General features: G+C 36.7%; 1 protein-coding gene and 2 long non-coding RNA genes across 13 annotated transcripts in view; 1 reads left to right on the top strand and 2 right to left on the bottom strand.

The window, feature by feature from the left end:
* Window positions 1–13,135, top strand: part of RAP1GDS1 (Rap1 GTPase-GDP dissociation stimulator 1) — an 86,675-nt gene that overhangs the window by 53,386 nt on the left and 20,154 nt on the right. For 7 of the 11 annotated variants that reach the window (XM_071742789.1, XM_071742793.1, XM_071742788.1 and 4 more), the window contains one exon: window positions 7,979–8,125. The exons of the other annotated variants lie outside the window; for them this stretch is intronic. In XM_071742789.1, the coding sequence (XP_071598890.1) occupies window positions 7,979–8,125 (147 nt within the window). The remainder of the gene's footprint in view (window positions 1–7,978; window positions 8,126–13,135) is intronic. 11 annotated transcript variants of the gene reach the window in all.
* Window positions 6,797–12,100, bottom strand: LOC139795772 (uncharacterized). Its single transcript, XR_011725685.1, has 3 exons — window positions 10,021–12,100; window positions 7,148–7,215; window positions 6,797–6,925 (listed from the first exon to the last, which is right to left on the bottom strand). It is a non-coding gene; the product is annotated as an uncharacterized lncRNA (long non-coding RNA).
* LOC139795773 (uncharacterized) lies at window positions 7,935–8,526 on the bottom strand. Its single transcript, XR_011725686.1, has 2 exons — window positions 8,298–8,526; window positions 7,935–8,264 (listed from the first exon to the last, which is right to left on the bottom strand). It is a non-coding gene; the product is annotated as an uncharacterized lncRNA (long non-coding RNA).

Raw genomic sequence — 13,135 nt, 5'->3', positions numbered from 1 at the left:
CTTCCCCGTCCTTCTTGAACTGAGGGGCCCAGAACTGGACACAATACTCCAGGTGTGGCCTCACCAATGCAGAATAGAGGGGGAGGAGAACCTCTCTTGACCTACTAACCACACCCTTTCTAATGCACCCCAGGATGCCATTGGCCTTCTTGGCCACAAGGGCACATTGCTGGCTCATGGTCATCTTCTTGTCTACCAGGACCCCCAGGTCTCTTTCACCTACACTGCTCTCCAGCAGGTCAGCCCCCAACCTATACTGGGACATCATGTTGTTCTTCCCCAAATGCAAAACTCTACTCTTCCCCTTGTTGAATTTCATCATGTTTCTCCCTGCCCAACTCTCCAGCCTGTCTAAGTCTCTCTGAATGGCAGCACAGCTTTCTGGTGTGTCAGCCACTCCTCCCATCTTAGTGTCATCAGCAAACTTGCTTCCCTTTTCCTGTCTTTTTTTCAGTTTGCCTTTTAAGATACTGAAATTATTACTATATTTATTATATAAATTATTATTAGGTATATTTTTAAAATATATTTAGGTATAATTGCACTGTCACATGTTGCTCTGGCCAAAGTCTTCTACATTGCTTAGAGAAGCATTAGGTGGCTGGAAATATTAACTGCCACTAAATCAGCAAAGGTGGAAATTAACTGAATTACTGTGGAAAGCAGAAGAAAGAATCTCACCTCCTTCACCCAGCAGCACCACTTATGCAATACCAGGCAGGGCTCAGCCTCTTGCCAAGTTCCTCTCAGCAGCACCCAGCAGAATGCCCCTGTTCTGCACCAGGCTGCAGCTCCACCATCCTCATTTCACACCCCACTTCTTGGAGAGTCTGAAGGTGACAGAGACAACATTGCATTCGAGGCCTGGGAATAAAAATTCTAAATTAATTGCTGTATACAGATTCATTCTATTAATAACAGGAGATGCTATAAATGTCTGTTTATCAGTGTAGAAAAACTGCCAGATATTTGACTGTGTAATTGGATTCTATTATTTATTTCATGCTGTATGAAATAATAAAGCATGGGCTGGCTTCAGTTTTGACATGATTTCATCAACCCGAAGTGATTTGTTTTACTGCAATGGAATTACTGAGGAGCTGCAGAGAGTTATAAGATCAACTGAAGAATCTGCTGTAAGGAGATTGCATATGGGAAGGAAGGCAGAGGGAATTGCTATTTCAATTTTGAGGACTTTACCTAAGTTTTATATATTTATAGAAGTTTTTTGTGCTGGTTGGCTTCCTTATTTTCAGACAGAATTCAGGAGTGGAAATTACTACAGTTTAAAACTGAAATCTCCTCAGAATCTAGAACAAGTCACCTGCAAATACTGAGACTAGTAGTGCTTTATTTAAGTCTGGCTGTTGATAAACACATTTCTGTTGATATATTGAAATCTAAGGTCCACTTGTACAATTTGACCAGAAGTGAAGTATTAAAAAGTCTTGGCCAGTAAACTCATCACTGTTTCTTGAAGCCAGAAACACAATTTTTCTTGTATATGTCTGACATAAGAAGAATGTGAAAAATAAGCAAAAAAAATAATGGAATTGAATTGTGGAGTTGAATCTGGCTTGCATTTATCTGCTGCATCAGCATAGTGTTAAGGAGACTGTGAGAGTGACACATTTACCTGTCCCTTCAAGCATTCTGCCAAATTTTTGTCTGTAGACAAAAAAAATCCCACAATACTCACAAGTTAGGCTTTGTTGGCATTGATGTCCTATAGTCCATATACCATAAAGAGTCTACCAAAAATACCCTTAGATCTCCATTTGGATATGTCATTTTAAAATCATATTTGTTAGATTAAATCACTCTAATGAAAGGGCTGCTGCATCCATTGTCATTAGCTCCAAATATGCTGGCAACAGATTTGTCCAAAAAGATCTGTGCTACATCTTTTCAGTCCCTGAAAACACTATTAAGAGGAAGTATTCTTTCAGTATTTTTAGTTTAGTGTTTACATATTTACTAGTTTAGCAATAGTTTCTAGAATAATAACTTCAGAGAAAATACCCTCAGTGCAGCTGGAGCTAGAGTTTAAGGATAGTTGCCAGCAATTTAAGATTAACTGATTACAAGGCTGGTTTGTTTATCTCTGAATCAAGCACGATGAATTCAGCATTGTTTTTTCTTCATAAAGCAAATATTGTAAGGCTGTATTGATTCATTTCAATCAGTGAGCAAATAAAACTCTCTTTCTAGTAATCAGCCTTACAGTTCTGGAAAGAATGAAATAAAGGGGGAGAAAATTTCACTACGATATAAAAAGAGCAATCCCTCAAAATATCTCAAATTATTAAAACATGAATAGCAAAATACAGCATTGCTGTGCCCTGTCCCCCATAGACAAGTCCACAGAAGACACAGGAAAAGTAGCCCATAATTACAGTGCAAGGTAATTACATCCAGCTTGGTTTATTTGAAAAGATAAAATTAATGCAACACTGCTCTGTGTTCTGTAACACAGTTGCAGTCAAAGAACTGACAGGGTCCAAAATCCAGTGATTTAAAAGACAGAGAGATTTGAGAGAAGAAGTAGGTCCAAGTATTAAAACCAAATGACAGCTTTGCATTAAAAAAATTATCTTTGCAGTGCTCAGGTGGGAAAAAAAGTAGTAAACTTCCATTTTGTATAAATGGCATTTTTTTTCCTAATGTCTACATAGATAACATAGTTTTTAGGCTTGCCCCTAACTGATTTTTGAGTATTTTCAATTTGTATTTCCTTAATTCAAAAAGTGAGTGAAAACAGGTAAGCAGGAACTTACTTTCTTTGCAGTTCTGTTTTTTTCCCACACATGGTGATAATTTTCTGCATGCCACATAGTAGTTCCCTCTACAGTTGGATATCACAGAAGATTATGACTTCAAGTGGAAGAATTAGCAGCAGGAGCAGATGAATGCTTCAGTACAAAAACCATGAAGGACTTAATTAAAAAAAAAACAAAAACCAAAAAAATATATTAAAATAAAAATAGAACTTGTAGGAAGAACTCCCTGCCCTCCTACCCCATGCCCCATCTTGAGCTGCTTTACATTAGTTCATCTTTCAAAAAAATAATTAAAAAAATATTATCCATAAAGCACTGGTCTAACCTAAGTAATATTTTGGGCAAAAAGAATGCAAGATTGGAGCAAAACGGAATAAAGATGAAGCACTTAAACTAAAATGACAATATGTCATTTAAATTATTTGATCATTACACCCAATTACAGAGTAAAATAATTTAAAAAGCAATACTGTATTGTTTCCATATCACCAGAAGCTGTGGTTTGACCAGCTTGATTTATGCAAATCAGGAACCTTGAACATGAATAAATCATCCTTTCCCTCACTGAGTTGCACCAGGAATGCTGCTGCAGTTATTTACACCTCCAAACTTCTGTAGAACTCAAAAGGGACAAAAGAGAAGTCAGGTTTCCAGTTGCAAGACAAAACCAGACCATTTCAAAGTACAAATCCTAAATTTTAAGTCCAAAATATCATTTTTACAAAAATCTGTCAAACAGTTTGCCAACTGATTATCTGAGAAATGGGTATATTTTTGAAGCCTGGATATATAATAAACATTACAACAACACAATAACACATGATTTCTGGTGCTTTTTTGAGGGTTAAATCTATTTTATGCATTTTGAGTCTCCAAACCAATACGGGGCCCCTACTGAGAAATATCATTATATGTGAAATTTTATTTACTGTGGAACACAAAATTCACAGTTTAGAATGAAGATACAGTAACAGATATAGCAAAGCACTGTTTGACAAGTAGTGGCACTGTGGACATCATGATGTAGACATATGATAGGTAATATGGGTAATATGGGGTGTTTAGACCATACCTTTTTTTGTGAGAAAAATAATGCACAAGCTTTCAGACAGCAATTTTAGTACATCCCTATACCAAACATAATTTTCTATGCTTTGACTTTTTTTTATTTAGCTGGGTATGATGATATCATCACCAGACTTGTGGACACCTACCTCATTTTTTACCAGACTGTGGATTTATTAATCATATACACATTTAAATAACAGTGTGCATTGGTGCAGGACCAGCACTTCATTTCTGAAGTACAAATGACTTCTTAGCTGTAGTTGAAATTTTAAACATGACAAAAAGAAAAAAATTTTGAAATCATGGAGGAACCAGACAAATATATTTAAAGACTTAATTTAAAAATGGGTAAAAGATTATTTTTCAGAACTGTCTGAAACTATGTTGGTTTTTTGGTGTTGATGATGCAAATCCAGATCCTAATAGAACACTAATTAAAACTATTTTTGTCCCAATTTGTATGAGATGCATGGGCTTCTTTAATGTCACTTGGATTGGCAGAGCCTAAACTTCATAATTTAAAAAGGGTCTAGTATGAAATCAGCAAAGCTAATTTGAAGTTTAGATTAAAGAACACTAAGTGAGCTATTAGCAAAAATATTTTCTAGTGTCTACCTCTACTGTGGCATAACCCTTTACCCAATGAAATTATATTTCCAGAAAGAAATACTTTACATATATGAAAGTACTGGTGCGTGTGGTTTAGAAATAATTGTATATAGCTATATATAGGTTATGCTTTACATTGTTTTTGTATTTTAAAGCTGTCCCATTCATTCTTTTTTTCTTGTTAACCTTTTATGACTTAGTGATTTTTTTATTATTTAGCAAAATGAGCAGAAAAACTCAAGGGAAAATTATGCAAACATGTCTTGGGTAAAGCAAATCAAAACTACTTTCAAGTGTTTTAAGGGCCTACCAATTATGTGCACTAAAAACATTTTGGACTTTGAGTTGGGTGTCCATTGGAGCAGCCTTGGCCAAGCCACAGGGAAATTTGTCAAAACTCAGTTCCTAGGGGGAATGTGAGCAGTCATAGGAATTGGATAATCCATATTAAAACCCAGTTTTGCATAAAACTCCTGTGATAGAAAATTCAGCATAGAAAGAGCCCATCCTAATTCTTTGAGATGGTTGTGTTTCATTAGGCTAAAGAACACTGTGGAAATAATACCTCATGCTGCACCAGTCACTGATGTTTGTTTAAAAAAGTCCCAGGAAAAGATTTCAACACAGCTTTTGGGGAAGCACATGAAATGTGGGAGTTCATAGGGCTGCTGAACTGCAAGGTAATAGTGGGATTGAGAACCATGGCAAGATGCTGTGGTCCTGTTTGGACTGGAAATGATTTGGAGTTGGATGAGCATGCAAAATCTGGTTGTTGGTGACAGAGCAGGGAGAAGCAAGTCAGTAGGAAGTACACAAAGCATTCTGAGTCAGAAATACACATTTTGCTGGAGGGTGCAACGGGGTGTCACACCCTGAGCTTGGAGTGGGTAGTCAGAACCTTCGGAATTTTCCTCCTACCTCTGGTCCAGGATTCCCTGTGGCCCTGCACTAATGAGCTGAGTTAATCCTCTTGGGAATAAGAAGGCAAGACCAGAAGATCCTAATTATAGCACTTGGCCAGGTCTGTTCTTCACCCTGCTGTCTGGGGCAGAGAAGCAGCCAGCTACCCAGGGAGAGCTCCAGCATGGGAAAGAGGGAGATGCCTCAATTAAGGTACCTCTGCTATGAATCTTCCAGCCTCTGCAGTCACCTCAAAATCTGGCACTTGCAACATTTAACTCTTTGGGAAGGATCCTGAAGTTCATTTTATACTCATTTTTTTAGTATACTATAAAGACAAACACATTGCATGGATAAAAAGTTTGTCCTGTATTTGAAGTGAGAGACTACTATGTAGATTCAGCATTTTTTTATATGTATAACTTCTTTGACAAACCAAAGGGAATGGAAGTAAAATGAAAAGTTAGATTTTCATTTGTTGTCAGGTATTATCACACCCTTATTTTCAGTGGAGTTGGGTCAAACTCCATCCAGGTAAGGAACGTGGCTTGTAACTGGTTTTTGGGTTTTTTAAGCTTTGCTTCCAAACCCTCATCTTACTATACATTTATATTACTCTTTGCTTAAGCATTTTTTCTTTGCAGTTCTAGGTCAAGATATGAGGACAAGCTTGACATCTGATTCTCATCTCAAGCTTAATTTTATCATGGTTTTAGTGTGATGATTTCAATTGCAGACCACATTCAGTGCATCTGATCCAGCATCAGTGATTGAGGTTCATATTTCACACCTGGTTTGACTCATGAAACAGGTGTCTCAAATACAGAAAAATGTTTTTGCATAACTTCATAGTAAAAAAAATAGAGGATGATACATGAAAAAGGATGCTGGAATACTCCATCCAAGTTTGGTTTTTTGCTCTGCCTATTTGGTAAATATAAGCACCGGTTTTGAACACCTGGCTATATACTGTCACTATTTTTTGTAGGTTTTCTTTCATTTCAGCATTATGCCTATGTTTATCACTGCATCAAGGATGTTATTTCTTTTATAATTCTCCTTGTAGTCCTTCCTTGACACAGTATCTTACCTTGCATTTGATTTAAAGAATCCAGTTTCTCATTTTTCAAAATGTAATATTCATACTTGCACTGAAACACAGTCCCCTGATGTCCTGATCATAGCCAGGGTGTAGACAGTCTTGGCAGTGACAGTTAAGCTCTGCTAAATGCATCTCAGTTATTCTGAAAAACACTTGTTGCTTTGGTGATAAATGTAATAGTTAAGATACACCAAGAATTACAATTTCTCCTTCAGTTCTACTCAGCAAATTACCTGAAGTTCCCGTGTATATATATATGTATGGTGTAGGTGGATATACAGTGCTTACAATATTTCTACAGGTATATAAAATATATTTTTTTATATTTAATATATAAGGGGTATAGATGCCTCAGAAATAGTATTAACAAGAAATGGGAGATTTAGAAACTTTTACAGAGGTCTGGAACACTTTGTAGTGGAATATCATATAAATGTGGACAGCATTTGGTTTTGTACTGAATATGCTGCAGAATAAGGAAAAGAGATTGAACTCCACATATAATGGAGGAAAAGAGAGGAATGAAAATTGAGTGATAAAGAACAAGGGAAAGAAGAAATTTGCTTTGGGGCCATTAAATTAAGAAATTGAGCAGAGGAGTTTTTTCTTATTTTGCAAAACTTTTGCTTTTGTGATTTTTTTCCCCCCAGGGTCTTTCTCTCATCTAGATTTTCCAACTGTAGCTCACTTGGAAATCTCTCCTTTTGGAAGCCCTGGAATTCAGGTTATTGAGTGTTGTCTGTTGCTGACTGCCTGCTGGGAAAGGAAGCAGTATTGTCAATTACTATAATAGAAGGCCAATTATTCCTTTATTCCTACACTGTTACATCAAACCTGATTTGTTATAGAGAAAGAGCTCTGTACAAAGATTATTATGGTGTGTTATTTACAAAACCTCAGAACATCTAACAGTCTATTATAGATGCAGAGCAAATTTTTCTTTCAGCCATGCAAAAAGAGTCTGCAAGTGGTATTAAATTTCAGGCACACAAATAGAGAACATGCTGTGTGGCAGAGTGACAGCATGAACAGAATTTCTGCCTGGGAACCAGTACCTCTGCTTTGTTGTTGTACTCCCCATTTTGGTTTTAAGTAACCCAAGCAATTTATTTTCTGTATTTCAATTTCTTTCTCAATCTGCATAACAAGAAGAGTAATTTGTCTGGCCCAGGGTGTATGAACTAGGCTTTGTAAAGTGCTCAGAACCTCCCTCTGGCAAAAACCCAGTGTATCTTCAGAATATTATCTATCAGCTCCAATGGCTCTGCCTGAAACACTGAACTTCATTACAAAGGTATTAGTGCCAGGTGGTTAATCCCTTTTGTTGTAGGTGTTTTCACATCCCTGGCCCTGTTGCATTACCAGATGACCCTCAAGCATCACTCTGGATGATTTTGACAAACTGGAGGAATGATTTCACTGTTTATAAACTTCTTTTTGTATGATTACTGTTATGTTCGGGACTCTGTGGTGGGTTTTGGTTTCATTTTTTTTTTAAATGTAACTCTTTGTTTTACAGATGAGGGCAGGAATGCAGTTGACCATGCAGGTGGTGCACATATTGTAGTAGACCATCTAAGGTCACTGTGCAGTAAAACAGATCCAGCCAGTGAGAAGCTCTTGACTGTCTTTTGTGGCATGCTGATGAACTATAGCAATGAGAATGGTAAACAACACTGAAAATTTGCTTTATATCTGCCAGGAGAACAACCCCCATCAAAAAAAAAAAAAAAAAAAAAAAAAAAAAAAGGAAAAATAACAGTTGAAGTCAACTCTAGGTTTACATTGTAGATTACTAAGGTGTTCTGAAAAGATGAAGTATCTAAATTCACATATACAGATTGCTGTTTCAGTAAAATTATGTCCCCCAAACCACTAGATACCTTCCTTATGCAATTCCATGTAGCACATCATATAGAGTTTTAAAATCAACATCTGGAATTAACTTCCTTGTCTAAAAGCAATGCATGGAGATGTATCCTACACCTCTGGAAAAAGAAGATTTATAGAAGGCTATATTAAGGCCTCTTTTTTTCCATGTAATATCAAACACCTTAAGGCTAATTTGCTTGAGTTTGTCTTGATGACTTGGGAGTTTGTATGCCAAAGAGCTTTCTTTAATCATTTTTCTCCTTGTCAAATGTTTATAAACCCACATGTTTTTTCTTCTAAGATAAATGGGGAATCATTTATGTGTATGTTCAACACTTTCCGTGTCTGTTTTGTATCCCAGAAAATTGAGGTGTTTAGGGGCTGGGAAAAAAAACAAGGGAGTATTTTAAATAAGATCCTTAACCACTAAGGGCAAGAAAATAGGGTTCTACACTAGTTGTATAAACATGCAGATATATATAACTTGTAAATAGTTTGCTTCTGCATGTGGGCTTGGTAATATGCCAAAGGATATTTTAGAGTTTTCCTACATTTCCAAATTTCTCAAAATTGGAATCTCTAAGAAAATTGGGATCAATGAGAAAAAACTAAATCGAGGCTGTTCTCCTGACTTGTAATGGCACAGACTGCTAATGGTGTTAGCTGATCACATTGCTTCCTCAATCATGCCTATTTCCTGAATTGTAGTGTTTTATCTTAGGAAGAAATAGCTGCTTTAGTAGCTGCTCATAATTTCCTTAAAGTTATCAGCTGTTGTAACTCACTTTCCCAACTTGTGTCCCTGAAACTCTTCTACTTTTCATGATGATCCACAGGCTTGACTTGGTTATTTTCTGACCTCTATTATATAAATTTTTAGCCTATTTTATCATCTCTTCTAGCACAGTTTCCTTGTGTGTTTTCTGGGCTATCTTTCTGGAGCTCTCAGCTCTTGGTGTTACTTACTCACCTCCAAATAGTGCTGTTGTGTGTGTTTCATCTCTTTTGCTTGTTCTTACATTCTTTTTTTCTCTCCTCTTCCTCGTATCACCTAAGAATCCTTGCTTACAGTACTTTTTCCTTCTTTTCCGAATAGCAACTTCCTAGTTCCTTTATATCATATAGAAGTCAGGAACAGTTTGCTTGATGTCTGCACGAGTATCACATTTTACTACATTTCATAGTGTTAACTCTGTATTCCTTAATTTGTTAAAATATTTGGAGCAATTATATATTCTCACCTCTAGCCTACCAGAATCCTCTCCATTAATTAAGACTAATGACCAGCCAGTCTATTTGGTAGCTCAAGACAGTTGAGTCCAAAAACCCCGCATAGAGATACTGCAGGAGTTTTGCTTCAGTGCCTGAGCTCCCAGCAGATCTTCCCTAGGAACACTAATTATGAGATCAATCTCCCAAACAAGCAGCTTCTGAGCAGTTTAACTGTTATGAACATTGAATAAATTACTCCTTCCATCTAGCAGATAGCTTGTTCTGATGCAATCAGTAAAGCAGTTGAGTAGCTCAGTGACAGCTAGGAGCACACACTAGCTGCTCTCTACTCTTCTAAATTACATTTTTCATCTCACCAGAACTCAAGAATTTACACAATCTTCACAGGAGCTACTGAAGCAATGTCAGATGTGAGAAATGCAGGAGGAGTTCATGCAATACCAACCCTCACCTTACCTCACATACTTCACAGTCTCCATGAGAAAGGACCTTTCAGTAGGGACCCAGCTCCTCTTTGGCCCAGCACCCACAGGTGGGCTGTGTAAGGCTTGTGTCCTGTACTTCCATTGTGAGTTTGCTCTGGGGCAAGCACTGAATTAATACCCAGATAATCTGTCAAATCAGTATGTATTAAAAAAAAAACAAAACAAAACCAACCAAGCAACAATGAGCAGAGGATTAAATTTTTAGAAATAAACTCAGTGGCCTGAAGCATGTAAATGCAGAAATGGGTTGCTGACCCATCTTGCAAGGTTTGTTTTAAGAGCCACAAGTACAGTGGGACCATAGCTGTGAACTGCTCTAAAAATATCACCTGCAAACCATCTTAAATTTTCAGGACAACAACCAATGTCAAGTAGGAGCCTGAGACAACCTCTTGCATCCATATATTGCAGAATCAAGTGGATAATATCCCAAGTAAAAGCAGTTATTTTTCTTTAGACCTGCTAAAAATGAAACTCAGATTGCCCTGACAGTTAACTGTGCTCACAGATTAACAGAAACCATTTTCAGGATTAACTTGCAAAGGCTTGATCCCGTTACTTACAAAGATAAACACTGCATTGGTTTGGCTGAAGGATGAGGAGTATGAGATTGCAGCCTAGAGTCCCAGTCTGTAGTTATGGAAACAAACTGGACTAAAATAAAAGAAAATAGCACTTCTACCTTCCCTTTTCTTGGTTTTAAAATTTTTTCCTGCTTAGCATGCTGTTATAAAATTACAGGTGGGGACTCTACAGATTTCTTTACTGCTTTCAATGACTTGCACTCTTTTTAAGTTGCACTTGCCCTAGCTATCCAGGTAAGGACAATTAAAGCACATTTATTTCATAGCTTTTCAAACCTTACCTTAATATTTTGTTAGAATTTTATGAACAAAGAGTATACAAATGGTTCTTTTCTATTCTAAACAGTTCATCATTCCCAGTCAATTAATTTCTATCCTTTACCAGTAGTTACTACTTTATTCTTAGTAGTTACCAACTACATTATTTTTTAACTTGAGAGATTCATTCTTGATTACTTCGAGTTTTTGAATCAGCATACAGATTTATCACTTGAATTTTTAAAAGACAGCAGCTAAAGCTACATGTAATATTTTCTTTCCCTAAAAAGTGCAAATTAATTGGGCCTTCCTGTATCTTGTGCAAATTCTGGACACTTCACTTGCAATTGTAACTCCATTCATAACACTGTGGTCTAAGATTAAAAACTCAGATTCCCTTTTCAAGGTTCTTGTGCCACCTGCTTGTGTTCAGGAATTATTTTTGCCTGCTATCTCTCAATTCTTTTGCCTCCTTGGAATCTTATAATTTCATTTGTTAGCTCAGTGTTAACAGAAGAAACTTGGCTTTGGCATCTCTTGCAGTTCAGTGCAGCTTAAAAAAAAGTGTTGATCTTTAATTGCATTGCTAGAAAGCAGAGGGGTTTTTTCTGATGCAACACATCCCTTTGCCTTCAGCCCAGATTATCTAGGTCCTCTCTGTCATAATCATATTTTACTCCCCAAATTCAGTCAGAAACAAATAGTTCATCCCTTCTTTCCATTATTAGTTCTTAAAATGCAAAGCTGCAGGCATGGCTAGGAGTGAAACAAACATGTCACAGAAGTCTGAGAATGTTTTTGCTCATAGCTTAATCCCAAAAGAAGCCAGTCTTGAAAAAAAACTATAATAATTCTTTCTTTGTCAAACTATGCAAACTTTATTTGGCGTACAGAGCATCCATACTTAAAGCTGCTGGTTTTGTACCTTTCAGTCAGTTCAGTATCTTGTGCTTCTCCCATTCTGAAGTCTGTAATCATACAGCCTCTGTGCAGCTGTGAATTTGCTTAAGAGCAAAGCAGGCTTGGATGAAGAGTGAAAAAATGACTAATCTAATAAATCCAATAATCATATGTAAACACTTGTAAAAAGTGACACGAGTAGTTTAGTCTGCAGATTTCATAATCCTCTGAGCCAAGACTATTTACAAGTTAAATGGATCAGTCTATAAGGTAGCTAATTCTCTCTTGAGATTTATAAAGGAAACCATGAAAGCATTTTTAAAGAAATGCAAAAATGATACAAGAATTAGGATAATTGCATTATTATAGAGTCAAATTGGAGATCAGAAGTTAACCAGATACAGGATGCATGTGTGAAAGTATACATACATTTATATATGGATATATGTATGTAGATAAAAATAATTGTTTATAGATGGCTTCCTCATCTCATTTCATATTAAATTTGAGTCTGTCAAGGTTGTCTTTCCCTCAGTGCCTGTTTAAAATGTAACATTCTGATGCTAAGTCATACAACTATGAAGCCTGTCTTACTCTCATAAAGCTCTTAGCAACTGGAGTGAGTGCTGGGGACTGATTTGCACTATTTACCATGTGCAGAAGCTCTGTAAATATGCAGGAAATGAAAGGGAGATTTATGGCACCATTATTATGGTCTAACAGCAATATTTCAGTAATGCTTCCAGGACTTACTTTTGCTTAATTTTCATGTCTGCCCTGGTTTTTGTTTCATTTACATCACAGCTAAAGTTGTCTAGCATGCTTTCAAACCCTAAGTATACCTAAATGCAAAGTAAGCTAAAGCATGCAAAAGCAGGAAAAAATTGTTTCTTATGATAGTGAAATAATCAATGCAATCACTTATATCATTATTTAATGCAGATATGGGGATTACAAGCAGGTTTCTCTAGGGTAAAAAATTACGCTGCATATTTCTAGAAAACAAATTTTCCTTTAGCACTATCACAGTTATATAAACCACAAAACGACTAATTATTTCCTGAGATTCTGTCCAATATCATGAACTAGCTTAATCAACATTTTTAACTCAATTACCCCCCCCCCCCCCCCGTAAAGTTCTCAATTTGGGATATTCTCCCCAGATCTTACTCTTTGGAGTTTCCTTGTGTGTCACCGAAGGACATGGAGCCATTGAAATTCCAGTTTTAGGTAGGTAACTCTTGGTGCTGGCGCATGGATTGATTGCCTTTTCTCTCCCTGTATTTGCATCTGTACAGCATCCCTACCAGTGCTTTTCACCCTGAGAAACACAGAGGTGTCTTA

Source organism: Heliangelus exortis, chromosome 4, assembly GCF_036169615.1.
Source record: "Heliangelus exortis chromosome 4, bHelExo1.hap1, whole genome shotgun sequence".
Classification (NCBI taxonomy): Eukaryota; Metazoa; Chordata; class Aves; order Apodiformes; family Trochilidae; genus Heliangelus; species Heliangelus exortis.
The sequence above is the reverse complement of the archived record's forward strand: the minus strand, read 5'-3'. Positions and strand labels throughout refer to the sequence as shown.